A 22,477-nucleotide genomic window follows, 5' to 3' on the forward strand; every position below is an offset into this window, starting at 1 on the left:
CACTTTGGAGAACAAGGGGCCTTGGAATGTAACTGTACGTTGTTTCTGTAGGTATCTGAAGTGCCTCGTGGGAGTGCATGATCGCTCAAGATGCTTCATAATTTACTCCTTCTCATGTTTTTCAGCTGCGCAATGAAACATTTCTGAATATCCAGGAATGAGGGTCCCTACAGATGGCATTGACATGCTCCAGGCTCACATGAAAACCCTCGCATCACCTGCAGGAAGGAGAAAAGGAAGGTAGGAATGAGGCTCAGAATTTCCTGAACCTATGTGGCAGGTTTGAAGCTCCTGAAAAGGTTTTAAACACGGTAATTTTGCTTCTTGAATCCTCTTCCTGGGATGCCCCACTCTGACTCTCAGTAGTGTTGTTTCTGTTGAAGTACCTGATGGGCTGGTTGATGTTGAGCTGGTAGCTTCAGGTCCTAAAGGATTCCAAAAGCAGCTGTCCCAAAGTGTGAAGTTTCACTTGTAACTTGGAGAAGACCTCAATGACCAAATGTATGCAAGGGATTACAAGCCTCACTTGCCTCTTGCTGGTGAGAGCAGGCTTATGTCATCCCAGATATTTTTTGAGAGTAAGTAAATGGCTTTGTTTTACATTATTTGAGAGAAGCCCAACAGGAAATTTGCTCTGTTGACTTCAGTGACCTCGAAAACACGCGTAGCCATTTAATCTGGCTCATTCGAGTTCTGTGTGGATTTGTCATGGGGATGTAAACGCTGGTTGAAATCTTACGAAGATAAGTTTTTCTTGAGTGGGAAGGCCAAGAGACTGCAGTTCGTTGAGTAAACATAGAGAAATAGTCTTTATTTCTGGCTCCATGTTGGGATTTCTAGCTCACTGCTCCTCCAGGCTGAATGCCAGCGAATCCTTGAAGGTAAGGCAGGGGGAAGTGATCCTTTGACAAAACAAGTCTTGAGGGGTTGAGATACCATCAGCATATCCCTGTCTGCTTAAATTAGCTGATGCAGAACTAATGGTGGGCGTATGAGTCAGGGTATAAATACCAGTCCCTGCTGAATGCTGATCTCTGGAGCACAGGAATTGTTCATGGCGTGTTGACCTGCCCTGAACTCCTGGGCAGTCCCAGGAGTTATTGATAGTTGCAGCCCAAACGCAGTGAGCAGCACCTTTTGCTCTGTGCAAACACACTGTGAAGACCAATTCTGAGTCCCAGAACCGCCCTCCATCCATCCTTGGTTTGCTCTGACTTCCCAGCATGTCCAAGGCACAAGGAGTTGTTCTGGAGCGACCGGTCATGGGCACCAGATGTTGGCCCTACCATGGCTGGCCATCCCTGCTACCCAAACACCTGTCTGTGTTAATCAGTGCTTCATGCCCAAATCCTGAAGGATGAGCCAAAATGTCTTTATGGACTGGGAAAGCCCCGAAAGTGTGTGTAATGTCTGTTTTGCAAGACCAATCATCATGTGTGGGCCTCTTGCTCAACAGTGAACTGCTTGGTGAAGGTCTTGCAGAGAGACTGGAAGTGCCTTTTGCCCTCTCCTTCATCCATCTGGCCATTCATAGCTTGCTGGGGGATCCAGAGGATGTAGAGGGACTGGCAGAAGTGGCAGCTGGCCTGGTGGCAATCCTGCTGTCTCCTGGTTCCCTGTAATAATCCATAAATTACCCTCCCTCGCTTCTGGAGCCAGCGGTGGGCGTGTGCTGATTACAGCGCTGTGCTTGACTCATCACTGCAGCTTGGCTTCAAAACCAAATGTATCCTTTTCTTTTTCGTGTCAAGAACATGATTAAGTCCTCCTGTTTCTGTGCAAGAGCCTGGAGCAGCTGCCTCCGTTCTCCTCTAGCTGGACTGTGTTTCTCAGGATACAGGAGGGATGCCAAGGAAGCAATGTCTCTCCTGGGAGAGGGTTGGATGAATCATGTTAAGGGAGCTCCAGCAGAAAGTTTCACCCCCAAAGGGTGGGGAACAGCAGCTGATCTAGACCAAATGATGACTTAACCTTGAAAATTAAGATGTCGTTCTTTCAATTTTTGTCCTGCTGGAAAACTGAAAATATTTCCATGACAATATTTCCATGAAACCCAACTTTTTTTTTCAGCAGACAACTTTTCTTCTGCCCAAAGCCTGCCTGTTGGAATACTCCCCACCAGCTCTACTGGTGGGCTGGGAATTTTCCAGGACTAGCCTGAAGTTTCAATCAAGGCGTTGTTTGGGGTTTTTTGGTTTGTTTATTTGTTTGCTTTTAAGGCAGCCAAGCAAAACAGCTGCTGGCAAGAACTTTGGTACCTGATTCATCCTTATAAAATTCTCTGTAAAGTGAGAAGGCATGTGCTGTTTAAACTGCATTTCCACTGCTACTCCCAAGGAAGAGTTAATAAAGGACTTAGAGGTGTTTGTTTCATTTTGGGTGCCTAATCGGTTCTCAATTTGTTTCAGATGAGCCATGTTAAATTTATCCCATGACCCTGTAATTACAATCTGTCTTTCAATCCCTTAAATTGCCACTCTTGTCTTTTCAAGCATTATTTTGGTTCACCTTCCTGGCGTCCAGTTTTAAGTAAATATTTTAAGCTCCGAGGAGCTTAAAGTTCTCTGCTTTCTGCTCTCCTGGCTTCCTTGAGGACAGCAAGGGCTTCACTGATTTCTGCTGATGGACTTCAGATCAGTTCCACATTTCTTTCTGGCCTTTCATTCTGGTGGAGAGCAACTTTTTGGTTGTTTAGAGAGTGGAAAGGAGCCTCAGGGACTCTCCTTTTTCTCTTTGACAGTGGAAAGCAGGCATTTTCTTTATCTTTTGTGCCTTGGTGCAGCTGAAAGGTGCTGGAGCAGACCCTGGAAAGGGAAGGTCCTGCAGAAGGAGGAGAGGATGGGCCCATCCTTCCTGGAAAGGGTGGAGCAGGGTGGCCTCTGGCTCTTCAGGACGTCATGGAACACCACCCAGCCGATCCTGGGGATGACTTCAGACTGGCTTGAGGATGGAACACCACCAAGGAATGACATTTTAACTTGGGTTTTTAAAGTTCTAGGCAGAGTGTCTGCTCCGGGTCTGGTTGGTAACAAGTTCCTAACTTTGGCTTTCACTGCTTGGCCACGGGTTTCTTTGTGTGTTTTGAAATGTGACTATCCATGAGGGAGTACTGGAGTTTTTCCCACCTCCTTCTCCTTAGTGACCTCTCTTTCCTGCATTTCTTGTGCTCCTTCAGGCTTTATTGCACTGGTGAGGAAAGATGGAGTTAAAATAGTCACAGCTTTTCATTGAAGACTTTGCTGCATTAAAAAGAGCTGATTAACTCTCTCTCCATCAAGCTTTTGATATTAAAATCAACATATCTCCCTCTTTTCCAACGGGTTTTATTGGTGTGAGCTGCGCAGAAAGGACTGTGACTGCAGTGCACTTGGCCCCATGAGCAGAGAAGGGGCAGGTCATGGATAAAGACTGGGCAGAGTCTTCTCCTCACTGGGACCTCTCCTGAGGCTGGAAAATCTCCAGGGTTGGTTTTGCTCATGTTTTTGCTGTTCTAAGTGGAACTGACTTTTAAAAAGGAGTGTTAAGATGGTCCTGCAAACATGGAGGGGTTGAGAAGTTCAGCTACGGTGATGATGGGTATTTTTTGGGAAGGAAAGAGGTGTCCATTAAAAAATACTTGGGTTTCCACGTGTATAATCCCTAGACCTGCTTCAGCAGAGCAAATTCTCACAGGCTAGGTGAGAAGTGATTTTACAAGGACATGTAGGACAGGACAAGGGGGAATAGCTTCCCACTGCCAGAGGGCAAGGTTAGATGGGATATTGGGAAGAAATTTCTCCCTGTGAGGGTGGGCAGGCCCTGGCACAGGGTGCCCAGAGAAGCTGTGGCTGCCCCATCCCTGGGAGTGCTCCAGGCCAGCTTGGACAGGGCTTGGAGCAGCCTGGGCTAGTGTGAGGTGTCCCTGCCCATGGCAGGGGGTGGAACTGGATGGGTTTTAACCATTCCATGATTGTCCCAGAGCTCTCCAAGATCAGCAGTGGCAACTACCTGCAAAGCCCCTGTGGAGAGACTGATCTGTGCCTTTCTTCTGTCTGGAGGAGAGACACGCAAAGCCCTTCCCAGCACTGGTTTCTGTGAGATGGCATTGCCTGGCTGTGAATATTCATGTGCAGCTTGTTTCTGCAGCAAAAGTGTGAGCAGGGCTGTGGTGCTGCTAATTGCAAGTGAAAGTGTTAATTTTCACACGGTTGTAAAAGAAATCCCAATTCGTGAAGATTTCGCTTGAGTCAGGGGTGAAGTTCCTGTCACTTTTAAAGGGCGCAGATGGGAAATGCTGAGTTGGAATATTCAGCCCCTCTTAAAATACTTTATTCCATCAGAAAGATTCGCAGGCTCTCTCAGCATGTTACTTTGTCAAACTCACCTTTTTTTTTTCCTGAGAGAGTTTGGAGTCTCGACTTATTATTCGTCTTTCTATTGCAGCTTTGTTTAGTGGAGTTTATACATTCTTAGATCAAACATTATACAATCTGACCAGGAATCCTGCAATCACAGTGGGAGATGGGAAGAAACAGCATAATTTATTCTATAAACAAAGGCATCATCCACATTAAAGTACAAGTTGGTTAATAAAATGGGTTTTAATGCAATAAAAAAAATAAATATGCAGCTTTCCCTGAGCTGTGTTTAGAAATAGTTGCACTCAAAAGAGGAATGTGGCACTCATGTCTTCCCACAGAGGCTGCCTTCACCTCCTGGAAGCAGCTACCCTGCCTGGTTTTGTCTGGGAAGACTGGAGGGATTTGAGCAGCTCCTTATTGTAAAATGGAGTGGATAATGAATGCTAGCAGAAGGACTGAACTCCATTTAATATTTATCCTGAGGTGAACCAGCTGCTCTAGGTTGGAAATGTGCACAAGCTTGTGCTGAGGAGAACTCTGAGGAGGCTTAGCAGGGGCAGAAAAAGGTGATGTCCAAGCATCACTGGGTGTTGGCATTACCCACAGCGTGTTCTGGAGGATGCAGCTGTTAGATCCTTGTGGGACAGCTTTGCTGTTAAAGTTGGAACTTTGGCCAAATGGCCAAATTACTGTGCTTTGGGCTGCTGGGTGGGCAAAGGATCCTCCTGAGTGCCTGCTGGACAACCAGCCTCGTTGAGGAGCTGGAAAATTTAGTGAGTGGGGTTTGTGCTGTGGGCAAAGAGCTGGTGGATCAAGCTGCTGCTTCTGCATCTGAGCTCTGGGAACGAGCAGAGTTGCGGGGGATGTCCACTTTTTTCTGAGGATGTGTTGGAATGTGGGCAGGGAGCAGCTCTCGGGCTCCCTGCAGCACCGATCTGGGAATTACCAGCTGGATCAAAACTTGCTTTATCCACCAAACATTATAAAAGCACCTGGAAGGGGGAGAAAGGCTAACTTCAGTGAAGGTAGTGGTACAGTGAGCCAGGAGAAGATTTCATCCTGGAGCTGCAGTGAGTACCACCTGGACTGCAAACCAAAAGCTCCTGAGAGTTATTACACACATGTGCACACAATAGAGCTCAGAGCCCAGCCACTGAGACCTTTCCTTGGGGATCCATATAAAATACCTCTCACAAAAGCTGCCCTGTGTGCAAGCAGAGGAACTCCTGCTAGTGACGTTAAAAATGGTGAAAAAAACCCTCACAACCCCTTTTCCACACACATCCAAGTGGTGTAACTCTTATCTTGCTGCCAGTCTGTTGGAGATAGCAGCACAGCTAAACAGCACACACCATATGGGGCACTAAAAATGCTGCCTGGGAAGTGCTTTTCAGTGGCTGCTCTGAATTGTGCCAATGTAAAAAATGTCCCCTTTGTCGTGGTGGTGAATGAATCTTCTTGTTCCCCTTTCTCCCTGGATTTATGTTAACCCTGGCTTTCAGCCGAGTTTGATCTGCTCACTTTATTGTATTGCAAACAGTAGTCAATGGCTCTTCAGCTCGAGATCGCCTGGATTTATTTTCAGGTCAAGTCAACTCTCCTTGACCCAAGTCTGAACCAAAATACATTCCCAGAAGATTCCCCCACAGGATATGGGATCCAAAGACAGAGTGACATTGTAATGAGTTCAAGGTTTTGGCTCAGTACAACGGAGCCCCTGTTGGTGCAGGGAAAGCACTGAGCAATCCTTATTTCAGCAGATTTTGTCACCCATCACTCACTTCACTGAGCAGTGTCCCACCACGGAATCCCAGGATGGTTTGGAGTGGAAGGGACCTTAAAGCTCACCTTGTTCCACGCCCCCACCATAAGCAGAGACATCTTCTACTAGGCCAGGTTGCTCCAAGCCCCAACACACTGCTGGTGTTTGTGGTGTGCAGGGAAGCCAGTCCTTATGGATGTGTTTGCGTGGCTCTAACAGTGTGGGATTTGCTGTGCAGGCTTTAAACGACTGACGAGATGGTCTGCATTCTTTTATTATTTTTTACAAGGAAAATGGGATGTCTTTTGGGGACTGCCTGGCACAGAGGCAGAACCAAGTGATACTGTGACATGAAGTGTAAAACACTGCTTTGAAAATTTGGGGCAAAACCGGAATGAACTCATGGATTTAGCCTGGGTGATAAATCTTCCTTCAAAATAAGGCAGCCTTATGTTTGGTACAAAAGAGTGTTTATTTCTTCTATGGAAAAAAAAAAGAAAAGAAATGGTGTAATCAGCTAGGATTAACTTTCCAGGGGCCCTGGACAGAAGCTAAAGCCCAGACTGCCTCCTTCTTGTGCTCACATTGGATAATTTGAGTAGTCTAAAACCTCTCTGGCTTCCTATGGTTTTAGGCTATGAGCTGCTGCCAGTGTGCCTTGAACCTAAAGCCATTGCTAAGGACCTCAGCAACAGAAATTAAATGTCCAAGTGTTTGGCTGGTATCAACTGCCTGTTTCAACTGGGAGCCTGGCCCAGGTGTGGAAAAAAATAGGGCCTTATTCCTGTTTCTCATCTTGAGGAGGTATTGAATCCACATGGCAAATACACAAGTAAGGTCCAGCTGACTTAACATTGCATTAAGAGTCTTTGTGGTTCGGGTGTGCTGCCTTTGTTGTTCTGCCTGCTCGTGGTTAATGTTTCATCAGCCCCTTTTTTATTCTATCTGCTCATGTAATTACCTGGGAACAGCCCCGTGTGCAGTTTGGTGATGCTTCAAATTTCACACCTCATCGGGATGGATGCTGGGGAAGCTGTCAGGGAGATAGCTGGGCAAAGGGAAGGAGGAGAGCGGGAAGTCCAGCAGGAGCTTGTACGTGTGAGCTCTCTTGGGCAGAGTGCTCTGTGCTGTCTGAGTGATAAGCAAATCCCATCTTTGCTGATGGGTCAGGTTGGGTTATCTGTGCCTGAGCTGGCTGAGAGTGTGACAGGGTCAAACAGGCATCGATTGTTTCATGGTGCAAGAGCTGCTCAGCGGTCCCTGTTCTCTTGTGAGGTGAGCTCAAGCTGTGCTCTCCCCTTGTTCCTCTGGAATAAACTCCTTTGGATGGTGAGTTAGCACAGGGGAAGGCCATGGGCACGAGCGGTTACTGTACGCTGAGTTGTGTGTCTGCTGAAAACCATCCCGCAGCTATTCTGTGAGGGTTTTTCCTGCAATCCACAGGTCTCTCCTGAGGAAAGATTCACTCCAGGAGACAGGGAGGAAAAAAGGGAGCAGGGATGCTCGTCTTTCAAAGTAACACAAGATCTGTGTGGTCAGGAGACAGGTGGGTAGCCAAAGGTGGAGTGTGACCACACCTGTGGAAGGGGGCCTGAGGCCAGTCCCACCCCACGCCGTGGAAGCTGCCTTTGTGAGGAGGGAGACCTTGCTGTGTGCAAGGTGTCTGCTAGGAAGGGTCTCTCAAGGGAGGCAGCGGTTTATCTGCCTCCACAAGATGCAATTTAGGTAGGAGATGGGGCTGGATCTGCTGCAGGAGCATCTGGCACGTGCCACTGGAGCCTCCTGGAGAATGGAGACCAGGCATTTAGGGAGCCTAGGCTGGGAAGCAGCTGGAGCAGGGCTTTGGAGAGCCCATGTTTTGCACCTGGCTGTTGAGTTGTCCCCAAATCCTGAGTGTCTGGCTGGGCTGAGAGCCAGGAGGGCTCGGCCATTTCCACTGCTGAGCCAGAAGCAATCCAGAAGGACACGGCCAGACAGTTCCCAACCACCACGCATCAAATGGAAGCAGCTGTAATGTCTTTGTCTTCTCACCTGTTTGCTGGTGGGCAAACAGTGACTGTTCACAGTAAAAAATTACCCTCTGTGTTCCCTTACTTAACATTTTCAAGGAGTTGTGGCTAAACAGAGGTGACCTTCACTCTCAGCTCCCATGCATGGGCTTAGCTCCAAGAACTGCAGTCAAACTACGCTGACTTTCAGCAGCTGGGACTTGAGCCCTGCGTTTAACGTCCCTTCCTCGGTGCTCATGCACTCAGTTTTCCTAGCCAAGGTTATATTTGCTTTCCTTCCTCAAGGACTGCTCTAAATATCAGACTTTAAAACAATATGCCTTTTTTCCCCCTGCAGAGAACAATACGATATGCCACTGTTGAATTAATATGTCCATGAAAAGTGAATATAATCTCCCCAGCAGATCCCCTTTCCAAAAGATTTATGATTTGAATGAATTTTTTATTTCTTACCGGTCTGTAACATTTAGTTGTTTTACACCTAGCAGGACTCTTTCCCATGGAAGCAAGCGAAGGTGGGGGGATCCCATCATCCTAATTCCAGCTCCTTGCTTTCCTCTCTCTGTCCCCAGCCTGCCAGTTGCTGCTGATGCAGATTTCCACAGCATGGCTCCTGTCAAAACCCACCCTTGCCACGTTCATGTCTCTCTGCTAATCTGAAAGTGCGCTGTGAGGACAGGAGAAGTTTATGAATAATGTTTATGTGAAAATCAATGCCTCTGAAAAATCTTCTCTGCTCCAGGCAGGATTTCTGGCTCAGGGTTTGATTTTATCCTCCTCATGGTCACATTCTGGCACGCTCTCAAATAAATGGCAAGAATGCCTCTGCAGCAGATTATGAAGCAGCAAATAACAGTCATTGGTAACACCTTTATTTAGTGGAAAGGGTAAGATGGAAATGAACTGTGAAGGAGAGACTCATCTTCTACAGTTATTGCCTACACAGCTCATATTCCTAATTCCACCACCAACTGATTTCTCCTCAAAGCTCTCATCACACTGAAAATAGCAAATTGATTGCTCTGCCAGCCCTCCTCACTGGATCCTGCCGGGATGCACACCATATTATTGCTTGGCTTTGGGAAAGCTCACTGGGATTGACAGAAAATGCCCTGCCATGCAGGTGGACAAGACCTTAAAGCTTTCTCCTGCTGTGTCTCTCTCTCCCTCTCTCTCCTTCATCCCTGGGGGTATCCAAGGAACACCTGGACGTGGCACTCCATGCTCTGGGTTGGGTGACAAGGTGGGGATCGGCCACAGCTTGGACTCGATGATCTTGGAAGCCTTTTCCAGCCTAAACAATTCTGTGGTTCTGTCTTTGGGTGGACAAAGCCAGAGAATGGTTAAAACCCTGGGTGGCCCAGCTGAAGGAGGCCACGTGAAGCACTGTGTGCTTTGAGTTGTCTCTCTGAATCAGAGCTGTTCAGTGTCACTTGTCAGGAAGCGAGAGCTGACGGCAGCGTCCCTGGGCCGGACAGGGCCTGGAAAACACAGATCTCTCCCGGCAGCTTCTCACAAGGCTTTCAGCGTGTGCTGCCTCACAGATGCTGGAGGAGGCCTGTGACAGCCCAAGGAGCTCAGCTTTATGCTTGAAAATCTCCCTCTTCAATTTGGTCCTTCTTGTTGTGGTGCTGAAGCTCATAATGCAGCCTTTAGAGCTGCAGCAGAGATGGAAAGCGGCCCCCGAGGGGCTTTGTGCAATAAAAATATAATATCTCATGAACCTTTGAACTAACAGGTGGGTGGCGTGCAGGAGGAAGGGAAGTCCTGAGCTGTGATTTCTCTTTTATTGCTTGGGTTAGTGGTTTAGGCTCAGCTAGGGGAAGCAGGAGCCTTGCCCTAGGATGGGTTGTGGTTGCCCTGGCAGCTTCTCCGTGTACTTCTCTTCCTTTTTTCTCCACTTTTAAGAGGTCAACTTCCTTCTGCCACAGTTTCCCTAGCGTTGCTTTCCCACCCCCTGAACAGCTTCTTCAGCTTGGGGCACCTCTGGCTCACTCCATCCTTGTGCAGAGGAGGACTCTGGTTTCCTGGTGCTGCCTCTGAGCACAAGAACCTTTCCTGTCCTGCAGCGGGAGGATGCTTCTCCCTGCTCTCTTCCCCTCGCTTTCCTCATCGTGCGTCTGTTCCAGGCCGGACAGGACGGGGCTGGACAGGAGACCAGCCCTGGGGCTTCCCTGAGGCTGCTGACGCTGCTGGGGCACGGTCCGGCATTAAATGACCCGATTGTTCCCTGCTGCTCGGGCCAGTGCAGCTGGGCAGCGCCGCCGTCGCTGCCTGCTGGAAATGCGCCGCTCATTTCCTTTCTGCTGCCGTCTCAGAGGTGACTCCTGATGCAGTCATCTATTTATTCCTTTTGCTAGCGCAGGGCCTTGTTCCTCCATCCATCATCCCAGCGATGCAGTGAGGAACGTGACCAGGAGAGGACAGAGGACTGGTTGTCTTGGCACAGGGAGGAAGCGGGCGCTGCGTGTTCATCCCGCAGGAAGCTCGGCTTCACCTTCGGACACTTCATGGATCACAGCCTGGCTTCCTCCAGGGCTGTCCCAGGCTTTGTCGTGGCCGGGTGGGTGTTTGCACTCCTGGCACTGTTCTCTGTCTGTGCGTGAGGCTGCTCCCACCTCGCTCCTACTGCACGCAAATCCTCTCTTGTGCAACTGGAGAAATGTTTCCCTTTGTCCCGTTCTGATTCTATGCAATCAAAATGCTCCCCCACCCAATAAAATCTGCACTTTGCCTTCTTGGCCTTCCCTCTCACCCCCAAACGCATGTCTTTCTAGCACTCGAAGCTGCCAACTTGAGCTTTTTATTTTTTATTTTTAATTTCTCTGTTGATTTGAGTAGGCAGGGCTGGGTGTCAGCTTCCATCTGCCTCCCAGCTGGAAAGGGAAGCCTTGAGAGAAAGGGAGGGTGCTTTCAGCCTGTGTTCCCAAAGGCAATGGGAAAGGCTGTGAGAACTGGGAGAAATTCAGGATTTTTTTCTCTCCCCTACCCCCATTAGTAAAAACTTGTGCTTTTGGAGAAAAAAAAAAAAAAAAAAAAAAGAACATATTGCTGTAGTTCAGGCAGTTAAACAAAATATAAATGCACACCAAAGCAGTTAAATAACAATCTGGCTTTCAGTGCTGCATTTTGCCCAACTCTGACATGTTGCCACAGACTCCCCCATAACAGGGTGAAAGTTGCAGAGCTTTGCTTTCCTAAATCATAACATGGTTTGGATTGGAAGAGACCTTTCAGCCCATCCAGTGCCACCCCCTGCCATGGGCAGGGACACCTCTAGCCCAGGCTGCTCCAAGCCCCATCCAACCTGGCCTTGGGCACTCCCAGGGATGGGGCAGCCACAGCTTCTTTGGGCACTCCGTGCCAGGGCCTGCCCACCCTCACAGGGAAGGATTTCTTCCCAATATCCCATCTAACTCCACCCTCTGGAAGTGGGAAGCCATTCCCCCTTATCCAAAGTCCCTCTTCAGCTCTCTTGGAACCCCTTCAGGCACTGGAAGGTGCTTTACGGTCTCCCCAGAACATTCTGTTTTCCAGGCTGAACAATCTCAGTTCTCCCAGCCTGTCTCGTTTCTGTGAGTGATGGATCACCTGGACAGCTGCATCTCCAAGGGGTTGCTGGCCACAGCAACTGCAATCTGCAATCACATCTCTTGGATCACCTGCTTGCATTGGTGGCAGATACCAATTAATCATGGCAAGCAGGCAGCACCTGGACCTTCTGCCGATCCTGTCTGAGGTTCCTAGCTCTGCTTGCTCTGTTCTAGGGAGGTGGCTTTGTATCGTGCAGGTTTTTAATGCCTGAACACCAAGCAAAATCTAGTTTTTGCAACAAAAGGGGAACTGGCCCTGGCACTCCTGTGAGGAATGTGCTGCCTGTAAGAAGACACCTGAAGGGAGGAACCCGGAGAGAGCAGTGAGGTCTCTGCCCTTGCCAAAATGCAGGAGAGGGGAGGTTGCCCTCAACTCCTGGACACCCAGCAGCTCTGTGGTTCCAGGTGCTGGCTGGTATTTTTGGAGAGCTGTGGAAGACTTTGCATTTTTGGTGTTATTTTCTGGCACACCAAGTAAGGAAAAACCACTCCACTTGTTTGTTTGGCCAAGTGACCGGAGTGCTGCTAGAGTGCCTTTATTTTTGGTTTGTTGTTTTTTTTTTTCCTAGGATTTTCAGAGCCTGATTTAGCCAAGTGCTTCAGTCCATGCTTATTTTTAAACCTAATCCTGTCGCTGTCTGACACCACCGTGCTTCAATCCCACCAACACCCATGGACTTGGGCAAGCACTTGGAATTCAAGCGGATGCCGAAACACTTTGCTCACAGACTGCTGTGAAGTTGGGAGGACCTCATCCAGGGAGAGCAGGGGTCAGGAAGGGAGATGAGGCAACTTACATCCCACCCTTTCCATCCATGGGATGGTGGGAGACTCATCCCTCTGTTCTTCTTGTTCCCTGGCACCCAAATCAGAAAGGACCCTAAAGACAGTTCCACCCCCTGCCATGGGCAGGGATACCTTCTGCTATCCCAGGGTGCTCCAAGCCCTGTCCAGCCTGGTCTGGAACACTTCCAGGGATCCAGGGGCAGCCACAGATTCTCTGTGCCAGGGCCTCATCACCCTCACAGGGAAGATTTTTTTTCCTAATATCCCATCTAAATCTACTCCCTTTCAGTTTGAAGCCATCGCCCCTTGTCCTGTTAATTTCCCATGGAAACAGGATTAAACATTTTCTGGGAAACAAAATACACGCTTCCTGGGGGCAGGTCCAAGGGCTAAACTTTAGCCCTGTATCTTCCAAAAAGTCATGGTTCAAAGATGCCAGCTAAGCTGTATGTCCTGGCTGGGCTTCAGCAACGCTGAAGTGATTTAGGAACCAGAGGTTGATGTGGCCTCAGGGGGAGGGTTTGGGGGCCAAGCCCTGCTCTGGTGTTTTGGGAGCAGCCTGGTGGGTGTGCCTCAGATCCCTGGGAGCTGTCAGTGCCGCTGGCAGGGCGCAGCAGCTGGGCCGGTGGATCCCAGCAGCTTCCCTGGGACAGCCAGCCTGACCAACCCCCCTTTCCCTCGCCTTCCCTGGGCTCGGGAGCCGTGCAAGGAAGGGGATGTTCACTTCGAGTCAGTGACTCCCTGCCTTCTTGTCACTTTTCCTTGGTGTTTTTCTTGCCCTTGGGGAGGGAGCAGAGGTGAGGATCTGCTGCCTCCCCTTGCCTTGTCTTCTCCATACTTTATTGTGGCAGGGAAAAAACAAATCAAAATAGAAAACAGCTAGAGACACGCTGTTTAGTTTTTTCCCCCTCTTATGTCTGTTTTCTGCTTTTTCCCTTTTTAAAATCTTTTTTCTCTCCCCTTTTCCTCTATTTTCTCTTCCTCCCCTTCTCTTTCATAGTCTTTCCCCCTCCCCTTTTTTCTTCTGTATTTTTTCTCTTTTCCTCTCATTTTCTTTCTTCTCTTTCCCCTCTTTTTTCCACTTTTTCTCTTTTCCCTCTTTTTCTTTTTGCACTTTTTCTTTCTCCCTCTTTTTCTGCTTTCTCTTTTCTCTACTTCTTTTCCTTCTCTTTTTCTCTCCTTTTTTCCTTTCTTTCTCTCTTTTTCCACTTTTCTCTTTTTCTTTCCTCTCCTTTTTTCCTTTTTCTCTTCTTTTTCTCTCCTCTTTTCCCACTTTTCTTTTTCTTTCCTCTCCTTTTTTCCTTTTTCTTTCCTCTCCTCTTTTCCCACTTTTCTCTTTTTCTTTCCTCTCCTTTTCTCTTTTTCTTTCCTCTCCTTTTCTCTTCTTTTTCTCTCCTCTTTTTCCCCTTTTCTCTTTTTCTTTCCTCTCCTTTTCTCTTTTTCTTTCCTCTCCTTTTTTCCTTTTTCTCTTCTTTTTCTCTCCTCTTTTTCCCCTTTTCTCTTTTTCTTTCCTCTCCTTTTCTCTTTTTCTTTCCTCTCCTTTTTTCCTTTTTCTCTTCTTTTTCTCTCCTCTTTTTCCCCTTTTCTCTTTTTCTTTCCTCTCCTTTTCTCTTTTTCTTTCCTCTCCTTTTTTCCTTTTTCTCTTCTTTTTCTCTCCTCTTTTTCCCCTTTTCTCTTTTTCTTTCCTCTCCTTTTCTCTTTTTCTTTCCTCTCCTTTTTTCCTTTTTCTCTTCTTTTTCTCTCCTCTTTTTCCCCTTTTCTCTTTTTCTTTCCTCTCCTTTTCTCTTTTTCTTTCCTCTCCTTTTTTCCTTTTTCTCTTCTTTTTCTCTCCTCTTTTTCCACTTTTCTCTTTTTCTTTCCTCTCCTTTTCTCTTTTTCTTTCCTCTCCTTTTTTCCTTTTTCTCTTCTTTTTCTCTCCTCTTTTTCCACTTTTCTCTTTTTCTTTCCTCTCCTTTTTTCCTTTTTCTCTTCTTTTTCTCTCCTCTTTTTCCCCTTTTCTCTTTTTCTTTCCTCTCCTTTTTTCCTTTTTCTCTTCTTTTTCTCTCCTCTTTTCCTACTTTTCTTTCTTTCCTCTCCTTTTTTCCTTTTTCTCTTCTTTTTCTCTCCTCTTTTTCCACTTTTCTTTTTTTCTTTCCTCTCCTTTTTTCCTTTTTCTCTTCTTTTTCTCTCCTCTTTTTCCACTTTTCTCTTTTTCTTTCTTCTCCTTTTTTCCTTTTTCTCTTCTTTTTCTCTCCTCTTTTTCCACTTTTCTTTTTCTTTCCTCTCCTTTTCTCTTTTTCTTTCCTCTCCTTTTTTCCTTTTTCTCTTCTTTTTCTCTCCTCTTTTTCCACTTTTCTCTTTTTCTTTCCTCTCCTTTTCTCTTTTTCTTTCCTCTCCTTTTTTCCTTTTTCTCTTCTTTTTCTCTCCTCTTTTTCCCCTTTTCTCTTTTTCTTTCCTCTCCTTTTCTCTTTTTCTTTCCTCTCCTTTTTTCCTTTTTCTCTTCTTTTTCTCTCCTCTTTTTCCCCTTTTCTCTTTTTCTTTCCTCTCCTTTTCTCTTTTTCTTTCCTCTCCTTTTTTCCTTTTTCTCTTCTTTTTCTCTCCTCTTTTTCCCCTTTTCTCTTTTTCTTTCCTCTCCTTTTCTCTTTTTCTTTCCTCTCCTTTTTTCCTTTTTCTCTTCTTTTTCTCTCCTCTTTTTCCCCTTTTCTCTTTTTCTTTCCTCTCCTTTTTTCCTTTTTCTCTTCTTTTTCTCTCCTCTTTTCCTACTTTTCTTTCTTTCCTCTCCTTTTTTCCTTTTTCTCTTCTTTTTCTCTCCTCTTTTTCCACTTTTCTTTTTTTCTTTCCTCTCCTTTTTTCCTTTTTCTCTTCTTTTTCTCTCCTCTTTTTCCACTTTTCTTTTTTTCTTTCCTCTCCTTTTTTCCTTTTTCTCTTCTTTTTCTCTCCTCTTTTTCCACTTTTCTCTTTTTCTTTCTTCTCCTTTTTTCCTTTTTCTCTTCTTTTTCTCTCCTCTTTTTCCACTTTTCTTTTTCTTTCCTCTCCTTTTCTCTTTTTCTTTCCTCTCCTTTTTTCCTTTTTCTCTTCTTTTTCTCTCCTCTTTTTCCACTTTTCTCTTTTTCTTTCCTCTCCTTTTCTCTTTTTCTTTCCTCTCCTTTTTCCCTTTTTCTCTTCTTTTTCTCTCCTCTTTTTCCACTTTTCTCTTTTTCTTTCCTCTCCTTTTCTCTTTTTCTCCTTTTCTCTTTTTCCTCTTTTTTTCTGCTTTTTCTCTCCCTTTTCCTCTTCTTTCCTCTCCTTTTTTCCTCCACGTCTCTCTTTTTCTCCCCTTCTCTCCTTTCTCTCCTTTTATCCTCTCTTCTTCTCTATTTCTCTCTTTTTTTTCTCTCCTCTTTTTCTCTCTTTCCCCCGCTTTTCCCTCTCTCTTTCCCCTCCCTTCTCCCCTCCTTATCTCTCCTCCCGTCCCGGTATCACCCCCTCTCCTACCGCGGCTGCCCGCACCCCTCGCTGCCGTTCCCGGAGACCCGGCGGGGCCGGGGCTGGACCGATCCGAGCCGGGGCTGGGCTGAGCCGATCTCGGGCCGTACCGGGGCTGCGCTGAGCCGCTCTGGGGCCGTACCGGGGCTGGGCCGGTCCGAGCCGGGGCTGGGCTGAGCCGCTCTGGGGCCGCAGCGGGGCTGGGCCGGTCCGAGCCGGGGCCGCGGGAGCCGCCCCCGGGAGGCGGGCTCCCCTCACGGCCGATATAAGGCGGCGGCGGCGCGGGGCCGCGCTCAGTCGCTCGGGCAGCGCTGCCGCCAGGCCCTGAGGTAAGGGCGGCACCGGGGGAGCCCCTCGGGGCTGCGGGAGCCGCAGCGGGGGGGGTCACACCGCGGCCGGCCCGCTCCCCCTGAGCACTCGCAGCCTCCCCCGGCTCCGTCGCGTCCCTCTGGGCTCGCAGTGGGTGGGGGGAGCCTCTTCTTCTTGCCCCCACCTGGATTTCCCGTGGCGGGAGGGTCTGGGGGACTTCGGAGTGGCCACTGCACCGAGCTCCGCTCCCCTGTGGGTGCCCCTGCATGCCCAGGTGCCATCCCCGGCTCCGTTCCTTCCCCTGCGGTTGTTTGTTTCTTGGGCTCGGAGCTGAGGGAGAGTTTAAATGTGCCGGGCTCGGTCTCGCAAAGCCCCTTGTGGGCATGGCTGTCCTCTTGTGGTGGCCACCTCCTCATGCTGGAGAGCCAGGCTGGCCCTGGGACACGGGAAGGGTGAAGGTGTGCGGGTGACAACCCGCCCAGCAATCCTGACTTTTCCTGGCACGGCTCGTGCCCTTCCCCGCTCGGGACGGGCGAAGCCCAGCTTGCCTACAGCCCTGGGCAGTCGGCAGGTCTGAGTGCAGGCAGGAGCGGGCTGTGGGATGCTCTGGGAAGCTCCCCAAATCGTTGAGGACTTGGACGGTGCCATGCCGTGCTGGGCTGCCCTCCCAGGCGGGGATGCTGGTGCCTGTTCAATTTGTCACAGCCTGCGGCGGGTGCTGGGCAGGAGGTGGGATGGGGAAGCTGCAACCCTGAAGGCTGCATCAGCTCCAGGGACAGCTCTGGGTTTTGGGTGCGTCTCCTTTCCTTCATGTCCTAACTCGTATAAACTAGCAGCGACTGGGCACAGCACATGTGCCTGCCAGGTGAAGGGGTGATGGCCTGCAAGAGTTTTACAGTGTCGTGGCCAGAAATTACAGTCCCAGCTTCTTTCACGAGTGTTTGGGATGCTGTGCTGTCTGCAGAGAGCGCTGAAGGTGTTTTTTTAGGAGCAGAGTGGCTTTATTGAGTTTGTCTGGTGGGTTCCCCCCCCCGTACCTCCCAGCTAATCTGGGTGGGAGTCGGAGCTCAGGTTACAGCAGCTAATCCCAGACTACAGCCTGGTTTTTAGGGCTGTAATCTGTGAGTCCAGCCCTCCTCCCCGGCGGGACCTGGAGCCTGGGAGGCCGGCTCGGTTTCGGGTTTTTATTGCCGTGCTGGGGATGCGAAAGGCGCAGGCAGCTGGATGCACGTGTGTGCAGCAGCCCTGCTCTCGGAGTGCAGGCAGGCTGGGATCGGGCTGAGCATCCCTCGCGCTCCCTAACATCCCCAGGGTGGCTCTGAGCCAGCAGCTGTGACTGTGGTGGCCGCGGTGTCCCCAGCATTAGTGTGAGCGAGCCTCAGCTTCAAGGGCTCTCTGCTGCCCTGTTGCTGCCTCTCTGTTGGAATCTGACACCCCTCAGCCAGGTCTGAGTTTCTTCTCCATGAGGTATGTGCTGGAGGCTTGGTGGTGGTGGGTGGTCACAGTCCTGTCCTGAATTGGGGTCTTGGGATTTGGAGTGAGCCTGTTCTCCTTGTTTTAGACCATGTGCCTCTCCAGGAGAAGCCCAGGCCCACCCAAGCTACTTTTGTGGGGTGTCAGGGTGGTAGCTGGGTGTTCCTCCTTCTCTGCTCCCCTTGCTGCCCCTAAATACCAGCAGGAGCCGGTGGCCTGTGCCATGGGGCTGGAAGTTTTGTGGCTTTTAGGGAGTTTGCTTTAGTTGCTGTGGGGTTTTGAGGTACGGGGTCTTGGGGATGGTGCTGCTTCTCCCTGTGTGTGAGAGATTTGGGAAGTGTTTGTGCTGGGGACACAGTGGGACCCTGGGTGAGGTCTGGCAGTAGCCCCATCCCTCTGTCCCACTTGCAGCCCTGGGATGAAGTGAATATCCAGGGGATGTATCCATCCCTGCTACCTCCAGCACCTGGGTAGTACTGGCAGCTTGAGGGGAGCCTGTGCCTCTCAGGGGGAAGATCAGCCCTTCTGCTCTGCATAGTGTGGGTTAAATCATTCTCTGCTTTCCTGAGATGAAGACAGGATCAGCTGTCCCAGGACAGAGAGCTGCCACTGTCTCAGCTCCCTCTTTAGCCAGTGTTTTAGCAAAATCCGTGCTTAATTTGGTTTGAATCTCGGCTCTGTCTTTCATCAGGCCAGCAGGATGAAAGCCACAGGCCAGATCTCTTCACGGGGCCAATTTGGGCCTGTTTGTGGAGAGATTTGATCTCCCCTGAATGTGTGCACGGCCCCCCTCATTGTTAGTGCCACCAGCTTCCCCTCTGCTGGGACAATAGTGCCTTGAGTCCTCTCGGGTAATCTCCCCCCTTATCTCCCTTCTCTTCCGTAGCCTCTATCCCTGACAGGCAGGAGGAGGGTGGGAGGTTTGGGAAGAGCTAATTATGCAGGTGGAGAAGGAGAGGTGCTGTGTCGACTGATGTCCCTTTTTTGGGGGAGAGGGGGTGAGAAGAGGATATTCAACACGTCTGAGCTCTTCCCTGCTTGCCTCCCCTCTATGCTCCTGGGAACCCTGCCAAGAGATCCTGTGGTGGGGTCAAGGATATTCGGAGATCCCCTGTTGCTCTCTGGTCACTTGGCCACACTGGCATTGCCCCAGGCTGGTCACTCTCCTTCTGGGGCTGTGGTCATGGGGAGGAGCAAGGTGGCCATTGCTGGGGATGCTGGATGTGTCCATGTGTGGGCTGGCTGACCTGATGGTCCAGCTTAAGTGAAGCTATGAGGGAACAAGGATCCATCCCTTGGAAACCCACCTCACCAGCTTTATTTTGGCATGTCCCAAGCTGGATCCTGTGCTCCAAAAGGGGCCTGGCTAAAGTGTGGTGGTCACAGGCCTGTGGCTGTGGGTGCTACCCTGGGTCCTATGAGAGTCCAAGGGAGGGGAACAGCATTTTTATGTTCCCTCAAAAGTACGAGGGCAATTAGCATCACCACTTTAGGCTTTGTATGAACCACAAAGGTCTGATGGGCCTTTTCTTTCTGCTGGTGAGGAAGTTAACAAGTTGCTTTGTCCACTGCCTGCAGTTAGAAGAAAGCACCGAAGAGGCAGCAAAAGTAGATGTAGAAAAGCAAAAGGGTGGGAAGGAGGCAGCTGTGGAGCCAGCCATGATGGGGGGAGTGTTTTGAAATCAAAGCACTCTCCTAAAAAGAAAACTTAAGCCCAGCAGATCTACTCAGCAGTCAGGCTCTGAGTTTTCTTTCCTTTTCTCAAAGCTATGTAAAGATTGTTAAGTGCAGCGGATACTTTGTAAAACAGAATTTGAGGGAAGGGAGGACGGAGCAGAATTTCAATTTAAGTTTAGATAGGGGTACAAAGCCCCTTAGTTCCTCACTTCTACTTAATGCAGCTGTAGCTGGGCTTGACAAGATGCTGACCAGAGCCTGTGGTAAATGTTTTTTACGGTACCGTGTATCAGCCAGATCAATTCTACTGCACTTGAGGGAGTGCAGATAAAATGGCTCAAAGATTCCCGTGCTGAAAGCGATAGGACCATCATTTATGCCGGAGGAGACAGATTTAGTCGCCTGACATTTATTTGGCCACGGTGTACTTTGCAGATTTCACACCCGGGGACGATAGCCAACCTGATGATGTCACATGTGAGCTGGAAGAGAAAGAAAAATCACACAGCAAGCTGGTGCTGCTCCTCTTTTATCAAGCAGATGAGTTTTGCTGAGTGCCTTGGTTGTTTTGCTCCACGGAGCTCTTTAATGGAAGGTGCCGGGGAAGAGCAGGATGTTCCTAAAGCGGCGCGTCCTGGTATGACATGGCAGCAGAAATAGCTCTGTAATTTACGTCATTTCTTTCAATCCTGTTTTGCCTTTAGGTCACTTGAACTCCAGTCTGAGCGACCATGAGCGCGCTTGACTTGACTTCCATCCTGGATTTCCTGGAGACGGCCAACTTGACGGAGATCAACTGGACGTGCAACAACGGCGAGTGCATCACGGTGGACGCGACGACATGCTCCGGCACACTCAACAAGAGCGCCCTGCTCTACACCCTGTCCTTCTTCTACATCTTCATCTTCGTCATAGGCCTGGTGGCCAACTCGGTGGTGGTGTGGGTCAACCTCCAGGCCAAAATGACTGGCTATGAAACCCACCTGTACATCTTCAACCTGGCCATCGCCGACCTGTGTGTCGTGATCACCCTTCCCGTGTGGGTCGTCTCCCTGGTCCAGCACAATCAGTGGCACATGGGGGAGATCACGTGCAAGATAACTCACCTGATATTTTCCATCAACTTGTACAGCAGCATCTTCTTCCTGGCATGCATGAGCGTGGACCGCTACCTCTCGGTCGCCTATTTCACCAACTCCAGCAGCCGCAAGAAGAAGATCATCCGCCGCTGCATCTGCGTCCTGGTGTGGCTCCTGGCCTTCTGCGCCTCCCTCCCGGACACCTATTACCTCAAGACGGTCTCTTCCAACAACGAGACCTACTGCAGGCCCATTTACCCCGAAGAGAGCTTCAAGGAGTGGTTGATTGGCATGGAGCTCATCTCCGTGGTGCTGGGCTTCCTCATCCCCTTTCCTGTCATCGCTGTGTTTTATTTCCTCCTCGCCAAGAGCATCTCCTCCTCCAGCGACCAGGAGCGGAAGAGCAACGGGAAGATCATCTTCTCCTACGTCGTGGTGTTCCTGGTGTGCTGGCTGCCCTACCACGTGGCCGTCCTGCTGGACATCTTCTACAGCCTTCATTTCATCCCCTTCAGTTGCCAGATGGAGAACTTCCTCTACGCCACCCTGCACATCACTCAGTGTTTCTCCCTAGTCCACTGCTGCGTCAACCCCATCCTGTACAGCTTCATCAACCGCAACTACAGATACGAGCTCATGAAAGCCTTTATTTTCAAGTACTCTGCCAAAACTGGCCTCACTAAACTCATTGACGCCTCCAGAGTGTCAGAAGCAGAATACTCAGCTCTGGAGCAAAATGCCAAATGACTGCAACCCCAGAAAGAACCCCCCCCGACTCTCTGACCCGATGTGGTTTTTTTGTGTGTTACGGTTTGTTGTTTATTTTTTTGTTTTTACCCCTTCCTTTCAGTGTGCTTGTTGCGAACGGGGCGTGAATTGCAGCCTACAAAAGAGAGAGGACAAAGTGTAATTTAAGAGTAGGATCAGTTGGAAAGTGGAAGTGGTACCAAAATGAAAACCTTTTCTCCTCCTAGCCTAGTGTGGACTCCTCAACAACGCTATGCAAAAGGAAATGACTTCCTAGCAGACAAAGCCATTGTGTACCATAGATAACATGGATAAGCTTCTCCTTCCACGTCTTGATTCCCTCTTGTCTCCTTGTATATGTTTATATATATAGTGTGTTGTATTTAAAAGCTTGAGACTTTATTTTCTGCCTCTTGGTGTACCTTATATAAGTGTATTTGAAAGTTAAATATATTTTTATCACGTATTTGAAGCATATTGCTGATGAGTGTATCCAGAGTGCTGCAGTCTGAGTGTTAGGTCGTCGTTTGGTTCCAAGAGGATGCTGATAAATAGGATGGAAATTATCTCTTTGGAGCATCCTCCCTGGCTGGCACACTTTATGGACCATGGCTTTATGTGGTGTCACACCCACGTGCTGGAGCACGAAATGTATGTAGTGTAATATAGTTGCCAACATGTTAAAATTAACAGTATTGTCAGAGTTGTTAACTCCCACACCCCTGCTTCACCAGGCTGTATCCTCCTGCACAGAGTGAGTGATCTTACTGCTGAGAGTTGTCTCTATTTGTAAGTTATTTTTGTAAAATAAAGATCTGGGAAAAAATAATAAATATCTGTGCCTATCAGTGGTTTGACTTGCCAGCCTTCTCCTCAGGACAAAAAAAAAAAAGCCAAAAAGGAGCCTCAAGGCCACCCTCTGTCCTTTGGTGCGGGAGCAGACAGGTCAGTCAGAGTTTTCCTGGTGTTTGGTGGCCAGAAAGAACTGATGGAGGAATGGGAGGTGGCACTGGAGCGTGGTGAGCAGGGAAGGGGTGGGAGGAGTGGGTCTGTGCTGCTGGGGAAGGTAAAACTGATGGATTTATAAGGTAAAAGCTGTTAGGAACGATGAAAAGCTGTGTTTGTAACTTCGAAAGAAACACGGGGAAGGAAAATACGGAAGTGTGCAGATGGAGCAGATATTTGGACTAATCCAGGTTCAGCCCTCTGTAGTTTTTGCTGGCAGTGGAATTGGGGGGTTAGAGGTCCTGACAGCACT

The 22,477-nt window shown here is 48.9% G+C and overlaps 1 protein-coding gene across 2 annotated transcripts; it reads left to right on the forward strand.

The window, feature by feature from the left end:
* The first annotated feature begins 215 nt into the window (after positions 1–215).
* Positions 216–22,067, forward strand: ACKR3 (atypical chemokine receptor 3). Of its 2 annotated transcripts, none has more exons than XM_048309445.1 (2): positions 216–240; positions 20,098–22,067. In XM_048309445.1, the coding sequence occupies exon 2, from the start codon at positions 20,125–20,127 to the stop codon at positions 21,217–21,219; it is 1,095 nt and encodes a 364-aa protein (XP_048165402.1). In that variant the 5' UTR covers positions 216–240; positions 20,098–20,124; the 3' UTR covers positions 21,220–22,067. The 2 variants fall into 2 exon arrangements, with proteins under 2 accessions (XP_048165402.1, XP_048165401.1); XM_048309444.1 differs by lacking the exon at positions 216–240 and adding an exon at positions 16,178–16,263.
* The last annotated feature ends 410 nt before the right edge of the window (positions 22,068–22,477 follow it).

This window comes from Corvus hawaiiensis, chromosome 7 (genome assembly GCF_020740725.1).
Source record: "Corvus hawaiiensis isolate bCorHaw1 chromosome 7, bCorHaw1.pri.cur, whole genome shotgun sequence".
Lineage (NCBI taxonomy): Eukaryota > Metazoa > Chordata > Aves > Passeriformes > Corvidae > Corvus > Corvus hawaiiensis.

Bases quoted from the DNA above. Each gene is read 5' to 3' on its own strand.
- ACKR3 (XM_048309445.1), top strand. From the start codon at position 20,125: ATGAGCGCGCTTGACTTGACTTCCATCCTGGATTTCCTGGAGACGGCC.